Source organism: Conger conger, chromosome 4, assembly GCF_963514075.1.
Source record: "Conger conger chromosome 4, fConCon1.1, whole genome shotgun sequence".
Lineage (NCBI taxonomy): Eukaryota > Metazoa > Chordata > Actinopteri > Anguilliformes > Congridae > Conger > Conger conger.
In genome coordinates this window covers 21,880,862-21,907,198 of record NC_083763.1, presented here as the reverse complement: position 1 = coordinate 21,907,198, position 26,337 = coordinate 21,880,862, and the positions used below count along the sequence as shown (strand labels likewise).

General features: G+C 37.7%; 1 protein-coding gene across 3 annotated transcripts in view; it reads right to left on the bottom strand.

Moving 5' to 3' along the window:
• The window catches only part of plppr5b (phospholipid phosphatase related 5b), a 68,411-nt gene extending 45,331 nt beyond the window's left edge, over positions 1 to 23,080 (bottom strand). For 2 of the 3 annotated variants that reach the window (XM_061239408.1, XM_061239410.1), the window contains exons 1-3: positions 22,880 to 23,080; positions 17,709 to 17,768; positions 15,459 to 15,546 (exon numbers count right to left, since the gene is read on the bottom strand). In XM_061239408.1, the coding sequence (XP_061095392.1) occupies positions 15,459 to 15,521 (63 nt within the window). In that variant the 5' untranslated portion in view covers positions 15,522 to 15,546; positions 17,709 to 17,768; positions 22,880 to 23,080. Of the gene's footprint in view, positions 1 to 15,458; positions 15,547 to 17,708; positions 17,769 to 18,506; positions 18,526 to 22,879 lie in introns of those variants that run through there. The other variant, XM_061239409.1, reaches the window with a different exon arrangement.
• Positions 23,081 to 26,337: the final 3,257 nt, after the last annotated feature.

The following is a 26,337-nucleotide window of genomic DNA, read 5'->3' as shown; positions in this document are numbered from 1 at the left end:
TTAATACCGCCAATTGTGCTCCAAAATGTCTGCATGTGGGTATCACTGATCTGACCCAATGCCATCATAGCAGTTCAATAGACTTTGCAGTCGAATAGCATCTGTTGTTTAATTTAATTTTTTTTTTTTAATGTTTTGGCATATTGCCTTTATCAGAGAAGTGGTGTACAGTCAGGCACTATTTTCAGAAAAATAATTAATTTGTGACAGGAAACCTAAAAGGGATTATATATGTTCAATAGAAATGGACTGCATTCATATTTCATTCTTTCAGTTATGAAGATAATAATAGGTATGTATTTGTATTCTAGGCAATTTCATGAATTAGATTTAAACTATATGAAACTATGGGCATGAAAAAAACATGTAGGGAATTAGTTTATCGTATGACAATATACTGTAGGCTTAATTTTTATTTATTTCTCTTTTAAAGAACGGAGACAATGTTTAGGAACATCCCAGATCATATACTGTATTAGCTTTAAAATAAGGTATAAAAACGTAGTAGCCTATCTGTATGAAAATAGTAGAACCCTGAATCTACTAGGTCTGCAATCTGTCAACTGAAGTCAGTTCAATGACACAGCAAACCAGCTGCCAAATGCGTCTCACTGTCCCAGGAGTTAACTCTGATGTTAAGAAAACATTAAACTATGCAACAGTTGCTAATTACATTCACTGGTTAGCCTGATTAACTTGCTTTAATTAATTATCATTATTAACAGACAGCTAGTTGCAACATAAGTAAACTTGTAATGCAGCCATGACTCATTTGAATTGGCCAGTGGAGTGAGGTGATACACAGTTTAAGAAGTGCCCATGGAAATGATTAGAAAAGCCAGGTGGAACAGCTGGGTGCAGGGTGTGTGGTTGTGTGTGTGTGTGTGTGTGTGTGTGTGTGTGTGTGTGTGTGTGTGTCAATTATCCATGGAATATTCCACTGTACAATTATTCCATATGCACATACCAAATATAGCGACATACACATGTACAATTCCACTGTACAATTATTCCATATGCACATACCAAATATAGCGACATACACATGGACCATTTCCATATAATACAAAGCAGGCTTATCTTCTGGAAATCACTGCCCCAAAATTATACAAATAAGTTGGCTGAAAATGTATACCAAAGCGTTTACTAAATGTGTTTGGTATTGTTCAAATTAAGGTAATTTTCATTACATTTAAGGAAAGAAATGTAACATTTGCAACTCTTCAAATCAGCACCCATCTAGCTCCCACAAAGATAAAGTAACATATTTTACCATTGCTTGGCTGGTAAATTAAAATAAATGGTTATTTTCCTAAAGCATTTTATAGACCAATAGTCAATGATGGGCTGCTGCTACAATCTACTGCTCATACTGTAATATGCACTGCAGGGGTATTGTAAGTGTTGGTTGGGAGAGTTTATGTTAAGTTTATGTTACAGTGATCAAGTTCATGCCCTCTTGTGTAGGGGGTAGGCATTTGTTCCAAGGTTGAATGAGTTACGGTTACAGTAGGAGCACTTTTCACCCTACAGTAAGTAGGTTAAGGCTTGGTTGGGACTGCAGCATGGTTGCGGATGTCTGAACATGTATTACCATTTTGGAGCACTTACATGGTTCAGCTAAAAGCTCAGCTGAGTAACCACAGTGGGAAACTGGATCAGCGGGAATGCCTCATGGTTATGCTACAGGCTCAGTCATGTGGAAGGATGGACTCATCCAGAAACTGGAATTTCATGTTCATAGCAACCTTCTGTGATACATGGGCCATTTGTCACTTTACTGTACAATTGATGCTTCTCATACACACACTCACTCACCAATGGCGATTGGCTGCCATGCAAGGCACCGACCAGCTCTTCAGGAGCAGTTGGGGGTTAGGTGTCTTGCTCAGGGACACTTCGACACACCCAGGGTGGGATCGAACCAGCAACCCTCCAACTGCCAGACGACTGCTCTTACCACCGGAGCCAATGTCATTTAGGGGGTATTTGCTGAATTTTACAATTCAGCAAATACACTAACAAGTCTTTGACCTTATCAGACCAGAGCTCTCAGCAATGCTAATATCATAACAACTGGACTGATAGTGGGAGTGTTTTCCATCCTGGCAGCAGTGTAGTCTAATGGCCATGGAACTGGCCTTGTAACAAAGCTTGTTGGGTTAGTTCCCAGGTGAGGTACTGCTCTTTAGCAAGCTACTTAACCTTGAACTGCTTCAGTAAAAAATAATATCCAACTGTGCAGATTCTGTTAAAGCTGTATAAATAGATTGTGTGTAATGTTTTGTCCTTAATTTATTGGCTGCAGAAGAGTTTGTGGGGCTGAAGTTTCCTCACATTCTCACTCTTCAGTGCTGCACTTACTGGAAGCATGTACACCTGGGTTTAGGAGTCACTTTCAACACCATGGCAGATCCTCAATACAAAACTAAAGTAGCAATTTGTAGCATTAAATAATAATGCATTTATAGAATCAGTTAAAATGCACATGTTGTACATGTTACTGAGATTTATTTTAGCCCAGTTTTATTCCAACTTCAGTGGAAATCGTAACATTTAGCAGCAGATATGTATTCCTTTGTAACTATTATTTCAAGTACTATCTTATGCTCATGCTAGGGTGTATACCCCAAATATAGCTAATAACCAGAGCCCGAACATTTACTCACAGAAATGTTATAAAGCATTGGAAGTGGTGAAATTGTGGTTAAATCCTAGTAGCTAGGTCTAGCTATTTAAAGTGAAGTAAGTCTAATTCACGTACTGCAGTTGCTTTGTAATGGTTAATCATATTATTTATCTGCACAAAGTGCATTTTCTTTTCCTTGCAAACCATTATGGGCACTCACATTACAATTTGCAATTAGAAATCTGGTAGGAAACAGAATTTAAAAAATGAAGCTCAAATATATGTATTTCCAAAATAACAATAATTAAAACTATTTTCTACCATCTCCTGTCATACAATATTAATATCTGTGACCATAAAGAATAATGCCAGAAGTAGACAGTGTTGCAGTAATAATCTGCCATCACATGGATCTTGAGAGCAAAACCAAAGGTGCTACTAGCAGGCTAACAGCATTGATAATACACGGATGTACCAAAAGCTAAAGTTGTTCATGTTGCCTGAGCTGATAGCTCACAGTTTAGCTGAAGTTCCTGGCCTGAATTGCTTTACTACGGTGATATCTGTTTCAATATTTAGATTTTGATCCATTTTTGACAAATTTTAAATTGTGTTCTGCAATTATCAATTTGTTATTTAATTCAAATGTCTCACTGTGTCTTAGTCTTATAAATATAGGTCCCATCCAAGGCACATAAAAATTGCTTACTATACAATTTGCGTGCAGTTGAAACCTCCTTGCAAGCCCAGAGCTACATACTGACCTAGATCACACTATAACAGAGTAAGGCTACACATATAAAAACAGGTCACGGCCAAAGATAGCCTCATCTCAGTTCTAAGCATAGTGTTTTCATAATTTTACAAAATATTTACCAAAAACTATATTAGTAAATAAAAAGATAGTACACAGTACAAAATGTGACATAACAAAAACATACAATATGTTACAGGGCCTACAGTAACACAGTTATTGGCACACTAAATACAAACTGAGAAAAAAGGCTACATCATAATAAACAATATCAATAATTATCAATATTTTATGTCCAGACATACAGGAAACCTATATACTTTTATTTCATACATTTTTTTCCATGTTTTTTTATTCAGTAATCTAAATTTTTTCTGAAAACCCCAAGCAATTATTGTAAATAAAATCAAACAAAGTGAAATTGGCGACGCAGATGGTAATTGACCATCACAAGTCAGGTAATACGTCCAAAAACATACATAAACGGTTAAACATACCCCTGTAACACTGTAAGGGCAAAAATAAAAAGGCATAAAACATATAGAATGGATGCAAACTTGCCAGGAAGAGGAAGAGGAGACCAACATTGAACGTTTATGGCCATACAAACTATCGACATGTTGGCAAGAAAATGGAATGCATACAGGGAGAAGAACATCATACCTACTGTCAAATAGGGTGGTGGCTCATTGATGTTTTGGAGATGTTTTGCAGTCAGTGGTCCAGGGTCACTATTTGCACAATGGCACAATGAATTCAACAAAGTACCAGGAAATCAGCTAGGAAGCTGAGTCTTGGTTGTAGGTAGATTGTCCAGCAGGACAATGACTCTAAACATACATCAAAATCCACACATAAATGTTAAAAGTAAAAACAGCAACCATGTTCTGCAATGGCCATCTCAGTCTCCAGATGTAAATCCTATGAAAAACCTGTGGTCTGGATTGAAGAGGAGGGTATCCCAATGATATTATGACAATGATTCTGAAAATTTCTGCATGGAGGAATGGTCAAAAATCCCTCCAAATATGTTTTCTAACCTTACCAAAAATTATAGGAAAAGACTCACGGCTGTCATCTTTGCCAGGGGTGTTTGCACTAAACCAGGGGTGCCAATAATTGTGAACATGTTTTTTGGAGAACTACATTTATTTGAAAAATAGACTTTGGTTGTTTCCAATTAATCATAGTAATAAATTGCACTATATTACACGTTATAAGACTTATGTCAATAAAAGCTTTTTTTTTTTTGTTTACAGTGCATATTTATCAAGGGTGCCAATAATTCTGGAGAACACTATATATAACTAATGGGATTGATCACAGCATCTACATTGATGCTTGTTAGTAAAAGGCCAAGCAACAACTAGAAACTTCAAAGTGCTGTGCTTCAAGCTGCACTGGCTTGTGGACCGTGTTTCATTAGAAATTCATGCACTGTCTTCATCATTCCCCTGAAGATCTGAAGGGATCCTGTTAGCTTTTTTGAATGAAAATATTTGTGGCAGCATGAAAAATATTTAAATCAGAAGGGCAATGATAGATGCTAAAATGTCCATTGCCTCAGAGCAAGATTGACAGGAAGGAGCCAGTAGTGTCCTTGCTGTGATGTGGAATCAGGTGGCTTAAACATTTTATACACATAAAAACACCAGGTTAGCATCGTGTCTCAGATGGGGTGTACTCTGGCACAGACTCTCTGATATTTGATACACGAGAACTGCTCCCATCTGTCATTTTTTACCACCAAAATACATGCAGGTTTTTCAGGGCATGAACATTGCAGTACGTTAAATAACATATTTATGAAACCACATTTAACGAACTGTATAGCACAACATGTATAATACTGAAGCTAGATCTAATCTAGGAATAAATAAAGACACACTAATAGTAAACGTAGGGAATTCTCAAATGTGTTTAAATGTTCAACTAAACCTTTATATTCAACTAAAATGTTCAACTAAAAGTCAATTCAATATATAACAATAACAATGATCATGTTTAAGCCAAAGTAGTAGAATAGTGTTACATGACAAAATAAGGCCAAATGCCTCCGTATAACAAGGTTATCTACTTGCACACAGGTCTGTTTCCTGGTGTCTGATGAAAAGATAATTACAAACTGGATTGAGCTCATCAAGGCCCTCCCCGGGGTCATTACTGTTTTAATTAATAAAACATGCAAATATGCTGAATAGCTATAAGCATATTCCTCCTATGTTTATTTAAGTGCCGTGTCCCATTATTTATCCAAGCTTGCTTATGAGTGAACATAGATATGATTTGTATGTAAAATCCTGGAGAGCATCACTTTATACAGAGCTGCAAGTATGAAGTGTACAAGTATTAGACAATAAAAGCAGAATTGCTGAAACAATACTTCAGGGAACAAAATGTGAGTCTTCAAGATTAATGGCATAGTGCAAGTGGAAGATAATTCCCAGACATATACTAAGTGTACCAATCTAAGTATCATCCAGCCCATCTATCCTGAATGTGTTTAAATTGGATTGTTTCGTATTATATATATTACAAATTAATTTGAAACTTATGTTAAATTCAGTGTGTATCATAAGAGGCTGGTCCATGGAGGCAGCTCCTCCTTTACTGAGAGACGAGAGAGACATCAAAATAAGAAAAACATAAACTGTTCAAGTTAATAAACCGTTACAAAATCTCAGTGTGATATTAAATCATTTTTCATTTTCTGAAAAAAATCCAACGTTGAAATTAAAAAAAGCTTCAAGAGCAACACCTGCAGACAAGACGGGAATGGGCAGTCAAGTACTGTGTGCTGTGTGGTTCAGGATGCAGAGAAAGACCTCCTTCTTTCAATCAAATGTACTTCATAGGAGGAGGTCTTGTCCTAGGCACATCACTAGTCTGTGATTGGCCAAAACACATAAAATGATGCTTCAAGGGAGGCTCCCTTACCAATCAACAGGCAGAAAAAAATATTGACATCGTGTTGGTCCAATGAAATATTTTCTCTTTAATGTTAGAGAGGCAAACTGAAATGATTGACAGCAAATTACAAGATAAATGATACCTTTTAAATATATTTTAACTATAACTTTTAAAAATGTCAAATGTATGTTTTTATAATGTGATTATACAGAATGATATAAATAGCTAGTTTTGCCGGTGACATTTGAACATCAGCTAGTTTGGGAAGAAATGGCAAAGGCAAGATATCTATAGTGAAATTCATCAAAATGCCTTAGAAGCGCAGATGCGGGATCTATAGAGAAAATGGATCGGCAGAATATTTAGCAAAGTTGTCAGAGTCGGATGGCTTTTTTGAAGCCTTCGCCAGGGGCGTACGCTGGACTTGTAACCATTAGGGGCTGAGTCCAATTGGTCCCACTGCTGCTGTGGAGTGTGTTTGATTTTGCGTATCAAAGCCACCATGCTGAACAGTAAGCCCTGAAATTTCGATGAAAGATAACATAGTCCCACTGTTTCTAAAAAAAACCATACAATTTTCAAGCTCCAAAACTATGAATAGTGTGGGTGAGGGTATGTTTAAAAAATCTTTCTGATCTTGAAAATTGCTTTGGTCTACTACAGATAATACATTTTTGTATGGTTACATTTTTATGATCCCCATGTACTGTAATACCAGTCTTGGGGATTATGCATTTTTTGTCATGTCGGCATCATAGATTGGGGGATATTGACCATGCCTTGCCCCCTGTAACTAGCCCCCTATGTTTGAGGACAGCAAATGTCAGTAATAGGTGGATTTTATTATAAGATGATATTAGCTACCTAGTTGCCTATGGTTAAACTTAACTTAACAAAATAATAGGCTACTTGCTACTTACATGTAGCTAGTCGGCTAGTGAACTCCTAGCCCAGTGACCAAGTAAAGAAATCAGTAAATTGTAAGTTAGCATTGTATCAGCCTGATAATCTGCATTTCCATAAATTTAATTATTACCTCATTTACGTCTAAGAGGTCTATTACGTCTATTTCTACAGTGCTGTTGCATGTAAAAGCCACAAGCCATTGTCTTGTGTAGCCTAGCAAGGTGACCCACCCCCCCCTCCCCCAACAACAACAAAAAAACATACAGTATCTCAGGACTCTGTGTTCTGCCACAACAAATTGCCTTTGTTGAGTACACATCTAAAATTGTGAAGTACAGAGTCAAATCAGGAAAAATAAATAGTTTGAGGAGGCCCTTGCTTAAAATCAGCAAGATCATTCTACTATGGAAGCCTATGGGGCTTTATTATACTTTTTTTTTGTAATGCAAACAGTGAGATAGTCCTCCTACCTCACACAGAAATCAGTCCTTTGCATTCTGAAGTTTGCTTTGCACTAAGTTTCTGCTTGAGACGTGTGCTGCTGCTGTTCCTCAAATGTAAATTCAAGTGGAACCCTGTGTGTCTTGCATGAGCAAAACTGTGCAACAATTACATGTACTGTCAATCAGCTCCAGGTCACCAATGAGTCCAATCCACTCTCAAAGGATTAAATCCTCTATTATTTCCTGGATAAGAAGAGAGGACAATACTTTATGATAAGAGGCTCCTGTCATGAAAAGGTGGATAATTGCATCCATGCAAGGCATGTTCTGTATGTTCTTAAAACACAACAGACATTGCAGATTTTCAAACAACTCTTGGTCTAAAGGTTTAGTTGAGCAATATAACCAAACTGGAGCTGGATATTATTTTTTATATTCTTCAGCACGCCTGTGCTTTTTTTGAAGACGGAAATGTTGTTTCTGTGAATATTTAAATCATTTGGTGTGCCGGTATAGACGATAATTTAAACGACTAGTTATTAAAAAGGCAAAATATTACCGTAAAATGATACACATGACTTGAAATTCAAAGGTACGTATGTGATGATAAGGATGATTGTGTATGTACAGTAGCTCTTTGCAATGTTCTAGTTTGCTGGCACAGTGTTTGTCAGAAATGATTGCAGCAACTGCTAATTATAAAGAACACCCATTATCAGGGAGAAATTACTCACTAACAAGAATAATTTCTTTCCTGTAAAGATTTGATTAAATAAGCTTTTCTGAGCATGTACTGCAAATTAGCTGTCAAACAATAAAGAGGAACAGATTCACAGCTGAGGCTGAGATTTATATATAAAAAATGGACATGTTCTGAGCTAACTGAGACCTCATACAGTACAGTATGTATCTTCCTTTGAAATTTAACTTACAATAGTATGTAGAATCTTTGCCGTCTTTCATTCAATTAAAGACTGCATATAACTGTTCAACAAATGGGCATTGGGAAAGGTTTCTACAGTCTTTGCTGAAGCTCAGAGATAAACAACTCTGTGATAACTGAAATTATGTACACTGTATATCTTCATGATCAAAGAGTATGTTCAATTATAGTGTTCATCCACTTCAGTATATTGGTTTTCCATGCTCACATAAATTACTTTTTTCACTTTTCTTTATTTAGTGATCACTTTATTAGGTAGACCTGTACACCAGCTAGTTAATGCAAATATTTAATCAGCCAATCATGTGATTGCAACTAAGAGTGGTCAAGAGGTTTAGCTGTTTTTCAGACCAAATGTCAGAATGGGACAGAAATGTGATCTTTGTGACTTTGACCTTGAAATGTTTGTTAGTGCCAGACAGGGCGGTTTGACTATCTCAGAAACTGCTGATCTCCTGGGATTTAGAGTCCATAGAGTTTGCAGAGAAAGGTGCGAAAAACAAAAAACATCCAATGAGCAGCAGTTCTGCAAGCAGAAACACATTGTTAATGAGAGAGGTCAGAGGTCAATTTAGACAGTGTATTCAGTGTATTTCTAAGGGACTTTTCTCTCAAATAAAGTGAAATAGAAACGTTAGCGTCTGAGGTGGTTGGTACACATCTCCCCAGTCCATAGGTGCTCGAACGCTAACTTCCTCATTTGAAGAAATAGGTATTGTTGTGTCTCGTCTTTCTGAGAACAATGTGCAATGGTTTCTGATTCCTTTATCGGTTTAAATATACCTATGTTTTGTTGTCTAATATATTAGATCTGTTTGTCAAATATACTATGTGCTTTTATTTAAGACCGTTTTTCGCACTGTGTGCCCACGTGTACATATGTATGGTTCCCCACCCAGGCAAATGGCCACCAGTCGTCACTGAAAGTGAAACCCACTGTAGGACAGACAGCACTCTATAAAATGCATATTTTATTTAACAGACAATTTTGGGAAATTGGAATCACATCAATCTCAGCTTCAGGAATCACTCCTAGTTTCATATGCGTTCAGCCTACTGATCCTCTGTCAGAGCTGTTCATATTTTTTGTCTCATCTTGTTCAGTCATACACGGGCTCTTCTTGAATAAATACCTTGTATATTGAATTATTTCAATAGAAAGATAGCTGGGAATGCTGAAGCAAAGACATATCAAGGTCTTCTGTGATCTCAACAGAGGCAAGCTGGCCTTCCTCAGGCACAATAGCCCGGAGCTCCAATGCCACAAAGGGAAAAGCATTTTAAAACTGCGTCATCTAGCAGAGCCAACAAGTCAGACATTATGCTTCTCTGTGTTTTAGGAATAACAGCACTGATGAATTAGTCACATAGCAAAAAATAAAACTGGAAGCTATGTGGGTTATGCAAAAAAACATTCCATGAAAAGCTGGGAATTGTGAATGTGAGGCTTGAATTATGCATGAGAACACGTTTAGGTTTAATGGCGTAGTGTTCCTTTGGGCCACCCCCAGATTCTTTATTAACTGCCACTCATATCCACCCACCAAAAAAGTGAATCCCCTAGACTTCAAAAGTTGTGCTGGCTAGGTAAGCTGAATTGAAACAGACTGTTCATCAAATAAATAACTAAATAAATTTGAACACATCTTAGCTTTTCAGGATTAGTATTTACTTTAATTTTCAGGAATTTAATTCAGTAACGCCAAGTCAACTCCACAATGATCGCTGACAGACTGCACACATTACGCATATCTCAGGATTACAAATATTTACAAGCTAATATCCTGCTTATACACATTTTAAGTGCATATTTAATTCCAAGAGGCCTGCCATCCAGGTTTATGAATATCGGTCACCAGGGAAATTGTGGATAAAACAATGGAAAACTAGTCGAATTATGGATGTGATGGATGTGTGCATGAAGTAGTGCACTTTATTAATGATTCAATGGAGTCAACCATTTTACATTTAAAAAATAAAAAATAAAAAATAAAAAATCCATGAAAAAACAGGTTCCACAATTATTGGCACCCCTGGTTTAATATGGCCATGAGTCGTTCTATGAGTCGAGATCTATTTGTCAATAAGGTTAGGGAACACACTTGGAGGGATTTTAGAAATGTTCTAAATCATTGGTAACCTTGAGATACCGCCCTCTTCAGTTCAGACCGCAGGTTTTTCATGGGATTTAAGTCTGGATACTGAGATGGCCACTGAGGAATATGGTTGTTGTTTTTACTAAACCACCTGTGTATGCTTTAAGTAATTGTCCTGTTGGACAATCTACCTATAACCAAGACAACTGGAGTTTCTGTCAAGATGTCCAAGTACTTTGTTGAATTCATCATGCTATTGACCTTAAATAGTGCTCCAGAACCACTGAAAAATATCAATGACCCACGGCCATATTTTGCAGTAGGTATGAGGTGCTTCTCCTTGCATGCATTCCATGTTGATGGTGTGTATGGCCAAACACGTTCAATTTCGTAGCGTAGCTCGTAATTGTAATCTTACAGGAGAAAAGGAAGTTCATGAGTCTTACAAACTGTACTGTAGGTTCAGAAGTTAATACAGGTCTAACATTTGCCATTTTTACCAAAAAATACAATGCACTATACTCTGAATGTTTTCATTTTTTCTGTGTATTGTCTGTTTTTTTGTCTATACGTTTCCAGTAAACAAGTGTAGGGCTCTGTGACAGGTTTACAACTCGAGTTCTGGAGTACGAGCGGTAGAGAGCCTCAGGCCCTGCACTGTGTCAACAATTCCCTGAGAATCATTTGCACTTGTTGACTCTCAACCTCAACCTGCAAGCCTGACCATTAAGTATCATTCCGAACAGGCTGACATGAAGGAGAAGAATAGGATGTGCTTCAGCCCCGTACCTCCTGGGCCACATGCAGCAGTGAGTGTATTGTGCACTTTGAAGTGCGTTACTAGCACAGTAGGCTCATGACTGAATGCTGTGGGACCTGTCTGGGCACCACAGTGTCGTCGACAGAAGGAAAGAACATCTTGTGCGCTTTGAGGGAGCCCCGAAGTCCACGGCAGCCTCATTCTTCACGCGACGGAGGCCCAGAGTAACCCTGCCAATTTCTCCCAGCCACTTTCGCAGAGTGCCAATGCCTTGTTTTCTGTGGGAGATCCTGTACAACCCCCCCTGCTGCCATCCAAAAATAACTACAATTTCTCTGTAGCACCAAAGCTTGTACTGACAGTAGCCTATACTGACAGTGATCATACCAGATTACTGATTATGATTTGTCTCTGTTTATTTGTCTGAATAGAAATATAAAGCAGAATCCTGCTACTATTCGGGGGCGACATGGCTCAGGCAGTAAGAGCAGTCGTCCGGCAGTCGGAGGGTTGCCGGTTCAATCCCCTGCCCGGGCAGTGTCGAAGTGTCCTTGAGCAAGACACCTAACCCCAAATGCTCCTGATGAGCTGGTCGGCACCTTGCATGGCAGCCAATCTCCGTCAGTGTGTGAGTGTGTGTATGAATGGGTGAATGAGAAGCATCAATTGTACAGCGCTTTGGATAAAGGTGCTATATAAATGCCTACCATTTATTGAAAAAAGCAAGGAAGTAAAAATTATGTATTGGCACTTTCCCTACCAAAGTGGCTTCAAATCAGTCACCATAACACTTAAACTGTGTCTTCATGTGGTCTGTTCAAGATATTCTAACTTTATTGGTTCTTGTAAATTTTTCTGTTGTGCAGGTCAGCTAAACTGCGTTGTTCTATATTGAGTGAACTATGTTGAAGCAGTGGGGGGTCATTTCTTTCTCTGGAGCCATACCAAACTCACAACTCAATTTCAACACAATAGTAGACACAGGCAGAGATGATACTCTGTTTACTGTCACAACACATTGGCTGTAATACATTCTGATTATGAATCATATTCCACTCCATCCAATAGCAGTGTTATTCTGTGTTAAAATATGTTATTAATTGCAAGAGCTTCATTTCGTAAGGTGCTAATTGTCTAGGCTACTTCATTAGCTGACTATGTGCTAGGAGTCCACAAATACGGTTTTGTCATGCAGGCAAAAATGCTGTGTTGCTTTACGCAAGCATAGCACACTATACACCTGTGGAAACGTAATGTCATGAACAAAAATGCTTCTCAGTTGTCACTTCAATACATACAAGTAGCCGGTTCTAGGCTGAGCAGAGGTAATTTTTTTTCTCATGGATGAGGGTCACGCCTATACTGTGCAACTGCGTTACCGATACTGGTCAGAGATGCTCGTACGTGGGCTCGTGTCCCAGAGAACTAACAAACCTTTTCTACAAAATTACTTTTTACTTTTCTAAGAAGTATGCAACGGCGAAACAATGATAATTCTTCCAGAGAAATATCCAACTAAACATTGGATATTATATCCACATTTCTGAGAGTTAGCACTTCTTTCCAATTGCATTATTGTGCTTTTGTTTTGCTGGACCCTTGCCGTGAAAAAGACACTGACATTACCTTATTTTGTGTAGTATATGGATTTAAAAAATGCAGAGACGCTTGTTTTGCCACCCACATGTTACAAAATATTAACTTTATGTCCCTAAAGTAGTGGCATCTTGAAATAGGTTGTACATATAGAACCATGAGTTTTAGCGTTTTCAGTGCTTGAAAATTGCACCATGAAAAAATTAATTGATGCAACAACAAAAAAGCAAAAAAACACACCGGTGAGACTTTTACAATAGTGCTTGTTAATCAGTGAGCCAGTGTTGCAGACACAGATTAAGTCTAGTCCTATGTTGATTGGAGATTCTCAATATGAAACTCAATTTAGTTCAGGACTAAGCTAACCTGTGTCTGTGAAACCTGCCCAACATGTGGTAAGTTTTGGAGTACACGCCTTGTGTGTAAGTCAGTTAATCATTTACAATCTCACTACCAGACACTGCAGTATAACAGCTTTTCTGCCATGGAATCTAGGCCTGTAAGATTAGGTCAGCTACAATCGCTGATATCAGAAGGCAAATGAACCATCAGGCAATGCGATGTGCGTTCCTTAAGAATACACTGCTGTAGCGCCCCTATTTGATGCAGCCATTTTGAATAATCAATCACTTCATGTCATTTTGAGGTTGGCAATTGAGCTATAACAGGTTTTAACGCATCCTAATACTGTCTCCCAAGCCCTGGGTCGTTAGCATCCTGTTATGGTAGTTCTATAAATGTACACTATCAGCATATGCTTTGAAGCGGGGGCTTTTTTCCAAATCACTTGGCTGCGTCTTGTTTTCTCAGAGTCCTCAGTGAAATGTAATGTCATTGCCATTATGGTGTAGCTAATTAATTCTTGTCTTTTAGAGGAAGCTAATTATGATACTCCTGCATTGTATTTTTGTGATGATGGAATGACATTGGTAGTAGCTCTGAAGCTAAGCATTTAATGAATAACAGCTGGTTGAATCTTGACAGCGCACAACAGCCTACATCTTACTTTCATGAACCAGTGTATTTAAAGCCTAACTATGCTGGTAGCTATCTAATGAGTACAAGAAGTAAGATTGTTAGTTAGCTAAGTTACTGTACAAACACTACGATTTAAAAGCGAGCAATGAAGGCAAGCAAGCCCTCTTCTGGACTAGCGCGTAGTCCAGCCATAAATAAAAATAAATGACATTTCAAGCTAGATCTGTGACAGAGACTCAGTTTTGAAAAACAGTTGGCTGATAGTGGTAGGTCAAACTGAACAGAGGCAAGTTATAGTAGCTTCGTTGCCCCCTTGTGGTGGATACATAATACTACAGTGTAACAAATGAACAAACTGACAAGGGACCAATATTACCCCCCACCCCCAGTTTCATCAGGTGGGGGACAATATCAGCACCAGAATATGAAGAAAAATATACATTTACTTTTTTAGTTAAAATTAAGCAAAATATATTATTATATTACTGCTTATTGTCTTCATCAGTAAAAATATACTTTATCTTATACCTTATATACATAACAGACATACAAGAGGCAAACAGAGAGGAACTGCCAATCAGATCCTCTAATATTAAAGGTCCCATGTTGTGTTTTTATACCAAAAATGATCTCTATCCAGTTCTAATTGTCCATTCTCCAGCACCTCTCATGAGCTTTACCGAGAACAGGCTGTTTTATCGATTATGTTTTTGACATCAATGAACCTCTGTTCTGATTGGCTGGCTAGCTCCAACTTACTGAACGCCATCTGTGCCGAGCGTTTGGATTTGTTCCAGCTACAAGGTGGGCCGAGCTGATGCAATCGAGCGTATCGTTGTGATGTCACTACTTCACGGAATTCCAAATGGTTCATTTAAATGCACATTTTCATTTTACGGATTGTGTGGATTTATTTGGGGACTGTGCGAGAAATGTCATTTTGCACAACATGGGCCCTTTAAAAAAGATTATTTTGATTAATAATCCCTCTCCATATCTGACTATGTTATCTGTGTATTTGTCCCTTTTGTTTTAAGGTTGCCTTGCAGTCACTGTAAAATTCCAATATATGAGCTCCTTGTAGAACATAAAATACATGATATGGGACCCAAAAATCCAATGTATCAAATGATGGATTTAATTCTCTAGAAATTGTCTGCCTCGAATACAGTAAATAGATCTCAGATCCATATAATGTATGTGCTGTTATCTTGGCAAAGGAAGGGTGTTATATAGCTGTATAATTCAATAAACAATATAAACTGATTAACAATAAAGTGAATGTTATCAATATTATTTTGAGGACACTGAATTTGAAATAATGTATATGTCCATTTATACTGTACAACATTCATGCAAAGCAGGCTTCTTAAAGGGTATGATAGCTATTCAGTTTAACCCCCATAGTAGCCACTGAGGCATGTTATGCAACCCTAAGCTTACCTCAATGAGAACAAAACTGTAGATGATCCATCGACTTCTGTGCAGGTGCCTTTCTGAGGGCATTTTCCTTTATCGCTTATACAGGTATCTGCACAGAGTGTAGAAGGAAAGATATTAGATTTACCATACAATTACATTTCACATAAAATATTTAGCTAGAAAAATGGTGCTGAATGAATATGAATTCCCTTTCCGAATATGATGTCTTAATATGTTAATATTTTTGTGTCAGACATCATATAAGGAAAGGGAATAATAAAAATTGCATCATTATCATCAGCTGTTGGAAATGCATTTGTCCATCAAAATGTTACTGTTCAAACTATTAGAAAAAATAAACATTCACTCTGTTGTTTCTTTTCTCAAAACAAATTAAAGCATTGCATTGACAATATATCCCAAGATATTGATCCGAAACTGGTGTACATACTTTACTTCAAAACCATTTGCTATGATTAAAATACAATTAATTTCCTGTCTCAGCAGCAGATGGGTAACAGTTACCCTTTACTTGATATTTTCCTAATTGTGCAGCTGAAATGTGCATATCGAACAGGACTGCACACAGTACTGGCTACGGTATGTAGCTTCATAAACATTCAAAAGATGCATTAAACCACCATCAAAAGTAGACAGACAGAGTGTTGAGAATACCAAGTTGAGAATCTGATGGGTGAATCTGGTTACACATAACCACTAGGTGGACCCGGCAACCACATTTTGACATATTTTTCATAATTAAGCTGAAAGAAAGCACAGTAGCCCTGCAATGTAATACTTAAACTTAATTTGTCAATTTCAGTAACTTCATATTTAATTTGTCCTGGGAAACACATCTCTGTTTGACTCAAGAAGACAGTGTTTTATCCTGAACATGTTTCTGTCTCCGCTGTATTGCACTTCTATGAAGCACCACAGGATGGCACTTGAGATGACAGTACCTAAGCCTAAGTGTCCATCATCACTGAAAGGCATGTTCACCTCAAACTAAAGCAGCAATTAAAACAATTAATACAGATATTGAATGATAAAATAAGTTATCCTGTGAATGCACTGCTTGTGTAGGGCAATAAATATGATAGCACTGTGTCATCAGAGATTGATTTAAAATGTAATCCCCCCCCCCTCCAACCTGCACCTACAAAGTGTGTTCACTCACTTCCTTGATGCAGGTATGCGCATATATCTATATCTTAATTCTAGGCTTTTGATAGGCATTATTGGTCTGTTATTGTCAACATGAGGACCAGAGTTGTACCAATGAAAAAACAATTGGTGGCCAAGGCCAAACAATAGGCTTATTAAAATCAACTGTTTGGAACATCATTAAGAAGAAAGAAAACACTGGTGAGCTCAGTAATCACAAAGTGCCTGCTAGGCCGTAGAAAACCTATTTGATTAGAAATCTAAAATTGTGGAGTAGATGCAAATAAATAAAAATTGGGTCTTTGTCCCAAACATTATGGAGATCAGTGTTGTAACAGTAATGCAATAATGCAAGGATTCCATCTCCTAAAACTGCAACTGGTATAATACTGCTACTAGAAAATAACCCTCAAGGGTAACTTCACTAAGATTGTCTAATGATATATTCCTAAAGACTGCAAGTAATACGAATAAAAATCACACTATGGATAATGAAATGCCAATAAACGATTTTACATCAATTTAATTCAAAGTAACTAAAAGTGCTTTAAAATGAGGGAGAATCATTGGACCTTGATGCAGGCATCCGCTCGATGCAGTTGCACACCGATTAGCAGGGTTCGCGCCTTGGTCCTTCCAAAGCTGAGTACGGCTGGCTTGTTTGTGTCATTAGCATGGGTGAGGATTATGTGCCCAGACTGGACATCAGACCTGACTGGGGCTTTAGCCAGAAAACCTGGGTAATTCATACCCATTGCAGTAGGTGTCAAGGGATTATAATGAAATTGAAAAGTCAGGACCTCTGTTTAGCGTTTCATCTGAAAGCTGACACCACATCATTGCACCACTCAAGGCACCATTTTCTAGTGCTGCACCTCACTCAGGAGGGCTAAATCCACCACTGCCCTATCAGTACCACATCCAGCAACAACCCGGCTACTCTAGTCTACAACTCATAATATGATGTGACTCGTAATATTATCCTAATATAAATCATGCAACTGAAACATTCTCAAAAAAACACTGCCAAATACATATAATACAAATAATGTATTATAAAATAAAAAATCTATATTTGTAGGAAAATGCAAATGATCAGTTTACCTTTCAATTTGTTACACGGACAGAAGTCTCTGTGATAATTTGCTGTAGGTCATGTATTTCCTGTAAATGAAACAGACATTGGTGTTCAGGACAGAAAGCTTTTAATGCAACCAGCTAAAGCCGATCTAAAATACTAAAAGAATAAAAATCTAAAAGAATCAACAAGACATGTGATCATCTTATCAGTTAAATTCAAGTTTATCTCCTATAGTTCATCCACTTACAGTAGAACAATGTTATGACATAATGGTTGCATTGAAATTAAAATGCAACCTTATACAATCTTTGGCCAGTTCCTTACTAAACATATCCCAAAATGTTAATGGGGATGGTAAGGGGACTATGGTTGCAGCTACAGTTGAAGGTTAGATGCTCATGTGGGGCAATCGATTGAATCTTGACCATGGCAATGTTGATATGGGCAGACACTTCACAGGGCTGTACAGTCAGCCATAATATTGTCCAGCTTAGGAGAGTGTCACTCACTGGGTTAGTTTTCATCTTATCATGAACAGCCACCTGAAGACAGCTTACAGCAGCTACATTAGAGTATGCATAATGTACAACTGGCCCTTTCAAACTGGAAGAAAGAGAAAAATCTAGGTTGTCTCAGTGGTGAGGACTTGGGCATGAGATGTAAGAAAGGAAAAGCTAGCATCTGTATAGAACTTTTATGAGAAATCATGTTAGATGACAGGCCCAATAGATTGCAAACTATGGAAAAAGAGGAAGGGACCAAGTATGGCACCTTGGGGGATACCTATAGGATTGCTTTGGGCATGAGACAAGTGACCATACCAGGAAACCCTGGTTGGACCACCCAGAGATGCGGAAGAGAGGGAGGGCTGAGGAAAGAAGAGGAAGTAGAAAACAGTTAGCTTAGCATGAGTGGAAAGGCAGAGAAGAGAGGTTGGGACTGGAGGGGAGTCGGTAAGCTTGGACTTTGACACCCTGGCTCTAGACAAACACACTGAATGTGTTCACTGATATTTTACATAAGATTGGTTGATTCAGTTGACTGCTGGCAGGACCTGGAACTGAGAACCCCGGTTGTACCTGGTGAGTGCATGTTCAACATCTACTACCTGCAAACCTGCAAGTATGACATCCTGTATTTTTCATCATGCTGCTTTTGTTGACTGCAGCTGAAAGGCTACACTCTTCAAGGTTAAACAATAAACTCAGATTTTATATTCACTTCAGGATGTACACAGATAAGAGACATGAGCTAGAAAATGAAATCAATGCCTGCAATAGAGGCTGCAAACATCTTGTAGGTAAAGTAGTAAGCGAGTGAGAATAACAAGCAAAGTAATTTGGCATGAAATATGTTCGAAGGTTGCTTGGCTTAAATTAGGCAAGCATGTACTGTGCCCTCCATAACACTTGGGACAAAGACCCATTATGTCTTTATTTACCTCATCCGGTGGGTTTGTTATAGCTCGGGCATGTATGGCTGCCGAAAGTACTGGCTCACTTATCTGCGGAATACTTATGAACTGGGGAACAGCGTATTTCTTCTCCAGGGCAGGGAGCTCATGCCTAAATCCAAAATACTCTAAACATTCAGAAGACATGAGATATACACTACTTAAGCATAAAACTGACAGAAATAAAAAGCGACTGATGATTGAGTATGCATGTTTCTGTTACAGAATTGTGCAGGCAGGCTATAGAGCAGACTGAAATCTGGTGTAAGCACTAGCATCAGTGGCTAGTGTCACTAGTTAAAGTTACCTCACTAAATACTGACACAAGTAATGTCAGGTGACAGAATACAGTGACAGTACAATATATCAATGAACATCCAGCAGCTGAAATGAAGTAAAACAAAAACCAAACTCATGTATCTATTGTAGAATATTTTTTACATTTCCAAGTACAGCTGTGAAGTTGAATTTAAAAGGAAAGGAAATGAAAAGGATTCAAGCGATATATAGCTGACCCATTCACTACTCAGTTTTACAAAGATTAATAGTTGAGTTCCAAATACCAGAGGGAAATGTACAAAATGTACTGAGGGTGGCCATCTTAATTTTTAAATATATTACTAATTCCACATGCTGTATGCCAGCGTGTGTCTTAAGAAACCACAATTAACACAACGTGTAGTGTGCAATGAACTATTAACACCAGCAGCTTTCTAGTATCATGTACAGAACAGAATCTGGTTACAAACTGCCACCCATGAAGATTGGTAAAGCTGTGGGAAGCAGATGCATATCAATCTTAAGGCCTATCTTTGTCAATTGTGCTGAGTGGGGCCAGTGACAAATTTCTAATCTTGTACATACTTAATGCAGATTCCTAATTGGCTATAAGTGCGAGACTAGTAGAATAGTGAAATGATAAGAGCTACCTAAAAAATACATTAAATGCTAAAATAGAATGATGAAATTTTTAAAAATACAAAAATCTGAATATCCAGAGAAGTTACTACAAGATATCTCCCAGAAAACAAGAAGGCTACACCCGTAAAAACCACTCCTGATTCAATCTTTATCCCTTCAGCACTGGTTCATCAGGTTCATGGTGTTTCGATTCCTCATCCCTGGTCTGAGCTAATTCCACTGTACTCCTACAGCAATGTGTAATCCATCTTTCCATGGTTCTAATGAAGTCTCCGGAACACCACACCACACTTGGCTCCCTTACAGAGCTTTCCTGGGGTAAACTATTTAAAGTAAAATCACCTTTAAAAATTAAAAATTGGTTTAAGGTTATACCATGCCACAGAACCATCATATGTCAACAGTGCTGAGGCCAATACTAAGGACAATCCAAATGGGTATTCCTGTCATAAATACTCTGAATACTGTTCAGTACCAGTACCAGTCCTGAGAAGAAGAGTATTTTTTGTCAAATAATGCAGAAGGCAGCAATGCTTGATATACTAGATGCACAGATTATATCTACAGTATATACTTTGGTCACTTAGAACTACTGCAGAAGGGATGTTCAGGAAACTGCTGATGCCCCAGTGATTTCACAGATTTGCCATACATTCTATCTGCCATATCTGCCATACCATACATTCCTGCAACTTTGGGAATGGAATTTGTTTGTTGTGTAACCTGATGGTAAATTGACTGGTACATGTCTAGAATGGTAATCAAATTCACTTCCAATTCTGCTGACAAAACAAATGCAAGTTCAGTAAGTTCTTTAAAAAAAAAGTTAAGAAAAGAGCCATAAATTAGGCACATAAAGTTAAATGCAAAGTATTGGGAGAGTGACACGTTTTTTTTTGTTTTGGATCTGTACACCAGCACAATGGATTGAAACAAAGCAATGACTATGAGGATAAAGTGCAGTCTATCAGCTTTAATGTATGGGTATTTATAGTCATATCAGGTGATCTGTGTAGTAATTACAGCCATTTTTTACATAGTTCTCCAATTTCATGGTACAAAAGTAATTTGACATGTAATCATAATCTGAAATAAAGTCATAATGTTTAGTACTTTCTTGCAAATCCTTTGGATTCGATGGCTGCCTGAAGTTTGTGGCCCAAAGATATCACCACCATTGAGTCTCTTCCAATCTGATAATGCTCTACCAGGCCTGTACCATGTTCAGTTCCTGTTTGTTTCTGGAGCGTTTCACCTTCAGCCTTTCAAGTGGAACGCACGTTACAGTGAAATGGAGAAACAATTATTGTATTATCTACTGCATATCTGACCAGCACAGTGGTTTGAGGCTAATTTGATAACTTGGACCCTTGATGATTTAAAACCATTTAGCCAACAAATGTGTTCCATAGTGTTTCAGCATAATTTACAGCTGAATCTACGGTAGTCCCAACCCCCAATTCCCATAGAGATCCATTCAAATAAAAAGAGTTTTAGTATCGCTTGTAGGACAACCTGAAAATAAGATATCCAGACTCTGATGTTGATGGGACAAAGACATGTGACCAAATACAAAACATGACTCTTTTTGACATTGGATTAATTTGTCTCAAATATTGAAATGGGGCACAACAGACAACATGCTGTATAAAAAAGTGCTGTAATTGCTACATGGTGAATACAAAATGCATATAAAAATAATATTTCATATTCATAAATTTTCAGTCTGCACTTTGAACAGGTATGAATTATTTGATTACAAACAGAGAAAATAAGATATTAAATCATAAAAAGCAGAAAAAGACAGGTGACCCCAAACCTTTTATTCCAAAGGCAGCTATACATGCCAAAGCGATAGCACTACCTCCACCATGGTTCATAGCTGAAGTTCTTTGAATCATGAGCAGTTATTTTCTTTCTCCACACCTTCCTATTTCCCTCACTTTAGTACAGGTTAACACGTCTCAACTTTCTTGTGCATTAAATAATCATGCAAAGATACACAGCTGGCCAACAGCTGAGCTGCCAATTGTCCCATTACTACTGCTCCCCTAAAATGGGGGGGGGGGGGATTTACAAAAAGGGTTTAAATACCTACAATACACTGACACCTGATGGATGTAAACACCCTGAGATGAAAGCTGACATTTTGCAGTTTTAACGTCATAGTCATCGTTTTACTTGAATACTAATACGCTGAAGTAGAGCCCAAACAACAAAAAGTGTGTCACTGTTCAAATAATGTTGCTTTTTGCTGTACGATATTCGTAAAAGTGATACTGAATGACAGCCATGTCCCAACTGCATAGGCATGCCGCATGACCCTGCTAATAGAGAATTATTAAGGGTATTGACATTTTTCTCAACTGCATGATTCATTGCTATAAAAATAAAATGAATCCAAAATTTTAAATGACAAGTAAGAGAGACTATTCTATTACATGGATATACATATTAAAACATATGTCTGACAAAAATGTAATAAATAAAATGCAGTGTGAAATAAATTACTAATTACATTACATGTAAAAATTAGCTTTTTTCAACATTGGCGTCATGCTGTTTTTAATTATCCTCACATTCTGAAAGTTTTCTCTCCACTTTATGTTCTATTTATTTCCGTTTCACTAAACACATGCAGGAGGATAGAGCATGAGTTACACTGCATGTGTGCTGCATTGCTGTACTTGCTTAGTCTCTACACAAACCGTGTTTCAATATAGGCACTAACCATAACATTTCCATACACAGGAACTGTATAACTTAAACATGCTATCTAATATTGTAAGGCAAAGTAACGGAACTATGAAAAACTCCTACCTTGGACAGCGCAAGGAGTTTAGCGTCTCAACAGCTCTTGAAACATACGGGCAGAATAAAAACGTCTAGCATGCTAATATTTCTGTCTGTTGCTAGGTACGTGTTACACTTATGTTCGTTATGTTTGTTCGTTTTTAAATTGGACAATCCGGTAAAGGATTACAGCTTAATGAAAATTAAACCAATTTATCGAGGCGTTCAGTGTGCCTTGTAATTTGATGAATTGATGTACTGCGTGCAGCCAATGCGGCACCGCGCAGGCGCTGCTCAAGACGTCTCTTTCCTGTAATATGGTCCTGGAAGTAAAGCCTCTTTGCAGCACTATTGGTAATCCCCACCCCCTCTCTCTTCTTCTTGGTAACAGGTATCCTATTCGGGCTGCTTCAGGTCCTGCACGAACCGTACTGGATTTAAATGTGATTCCAAGGGTCCTAAAGTGACGAATACAATGGAATCAATTTTCGCGGCTTTATTTCAGATTATTTGTTTCATGTAGCCTTCATTGGTACATGGACGAAAACGTGTCACGTGTCGCAGCCCTGAATTGTATTCCTAGACGGTCTAAAATGATTCATTCTTGCCAAATTTTCATAAATTAAGACTTTATTTAGTATTATCTGATTTGAAATTGTTCCACTTAAAATGAATGTATTGCTCTTCCTTTTCTTAGAGTGAATTGCTTGTGTTAAGGATGTATGTTATGAATAAGGATTTCCAGGAGTTTAAATAAAAATTTCCTTTGTCTTCTTTTCCCATAGTACAAGGCATACTTTGGTTACCAATTCAAACCTACCAGTGGGAATCATATTAATTACAGCCTCTATTAATATCTGTAATGAATATAGCTTCAGTAAACTAGTTTAAGTAGACTGGGGCAAACAAGGTACATCAAATACAAAGGATACTTTACAAAGCATGAGTCTGGCATAGTTGGCTTTACACATTTTATTGATCATATAAACTGTTAATGCTGACTTTTGAAGCATTAACAAACTGTAACATGCTGTGACACACACAAGAGAGGACAGAAGAGCTGGACATAGGGAGGTATGAAAATTCTGGACCTTGCTGACCTTTATTCACAATAATGGTTGGTTACAGAGAGGAGATAAAATAATATAATAAAAAATAAGATAAAATAATAGAATAAAATAAAATAATAAATGCATCAGAAATAACCAGACTCTCTTGCAGCTTTTTTGCTGGCTGGCTTTTTAGCTAGTTTTCATCTCGGCACTTCGTTTTTGGGGACCAAAATTAATTGTATAGTTGGCTTCCCAGCTGTTTCTGTTTAGTGAAGTGGACTCTATCATTTCCTTGGTGCAGGTATAAGAAAGCGATCAGTATCTAGTCTTCATTCTAGGCTATTGATTGACTTTGGAGTCTGTTATGGGCATTTGTCAACATGAGGACCAGAGTTACGACAACAAGAGTCAAGGAAGCCTTGAAAAACAGTCAAAGACATTGGCCAAGCAATAGGCTTACTGAAACAAACTGTTTGGAACATCATTAAGAAGAAAGAAAGCACTGCTGTATGTTGAAACTATTGTTTTGCTGTGGGATAAAGACCACCCAATGAGTTTGGAGATATTTGATTGAACTGGAGCAGATAAGATGCTTCTGTACATTTTAGAATTAATTCCACTATCAGCAGTTCAATTATCAATGAAGGCAAGTCAGCCAGCATCTGTGGCAGCCATACATGCCCTAACCATAACAGTCCTGCCACCATGTTTAACAGATGAGGGGAGGTGCTTTGTTTCTTGGACAGTTCCTTTGAGCTTAGCTTTTAGGTACTGCTAAGCTAACTCGTGGTTTGCATCTTGCAGTGTAGCCTGTAGATCTGTTTGTGAAGTCTTCTGTGGAGAGTAGTCACTGACACATCCACACCTGCCTCGTGAAGAGTGTTTCTGATCTTTCGGACAGTTGTTTGGAGGAGTTATGGGGATAATTATTTCTTCATCAACTGTTGAGGTGTTCCTTGACATACCAGCCCCTTTGCAAATACTGAGCTCACCAGTGCTCTCTTCCTTCTATGTTGATGTTCCAAACAGTTTATTTTGGAAAGCCTATTGTTTGGCCTATGTCTCTCACAGTTTTCTTCTAATTTCTCAGCCTCATTATGGCTTCTTTGACTGTCATTGGCACAACTTTGGTCCCCATGTTGAAAAATGCCAATAATTCAATCAAATAGCCCCTCCAAAGGCAATTCATAGAACCAAGAATCAAGATTAGAAACTGGAAACTTTTTGATATCTGCAATAAGGAAGTTATTGAATACATCTGGCTAATCATAAACATGTCTTTTGATGTGGGAGGAAACCAGAGTACTCCACAAAAGTGCAGGGTGAACATGAAAACTCCACACAGTTTAAATATATACTTTTAATAATACACTGAAGTTGGCATGAAAATCAATCATACTTATGTTTAAAAAAAATAAATGAAAAATGGCATTTGGCAGACGCTCTTATCCAGAGTGACATACAGTTGATTAGACTAATCAGGAGACAATCCTCCCCTGGAGCAATGCAGGGTTAAGGGCCTTGATCAAGGGCCCAACAGCTGTGCAGATCTTATTGTGGTTACACCAGGGATCGAACCACCGAGCTTGCAGGTCCCAGTCATATACCTTAACCACTACGCTACAGGCCACTCACACGTACACATACAGTAAGTATGTCAGGAAAATTGTATTAAACTGTATTTACATTTAGTACACTAAAGCATTTTTTCAAATATACTGATTTGAGGTACCATTGAAAAATGTACAAATGTTCACATGACAATAAAGTTTACTTTTTTTAAAGTATGCTTAATTATGTTAAGAAATAAATTAATCAAAGTGTAGTTCTTTAAAGTAGACTAAGCCGAATGATTGAAAATGCACCTTTTGAAAAGTAAATACATGTACTATATATTTTTGGTGAACTTTAATAAAATACATTAAAAATATACTTTTAGTATAACTTACCATTGATGCTCTTGTGTAGCTATACTTGTTTTTCGCTTGGTTTTGGATACGGTTTATTAACTGTAACTGAGACAGTTCATGTAGGAGACAGGTAAGATAGGTATGTATAATGCAGTGCAATGGTTTAAATGTCAGAGCTCAGGTTAACACTTCGACCATCATGTCTGTTATAACGCTAAAGTAAAACACATGTATTTACTTCGGTATTCTCATTTTAATTTTACTTTGTATTTAATATGACGCATGGACGTCAAGTGAAACACTAACCACATCTACACCAACTATAGACTACAAGATAATGATTTGCGGCCGATTACAAATATCTAGAAATCTTCATCGGACACAACTGGCTCTAGATATTTTGATCTAGTCCCTTCATTATGATTTTGCAATAACACATGAAAACTCTATCAATAAATGAGTATGTGCGCGTGCGTTTGGCGCGCGCTCCCTATTGCCTTGACCATTTCTGACGTCAGTTCGC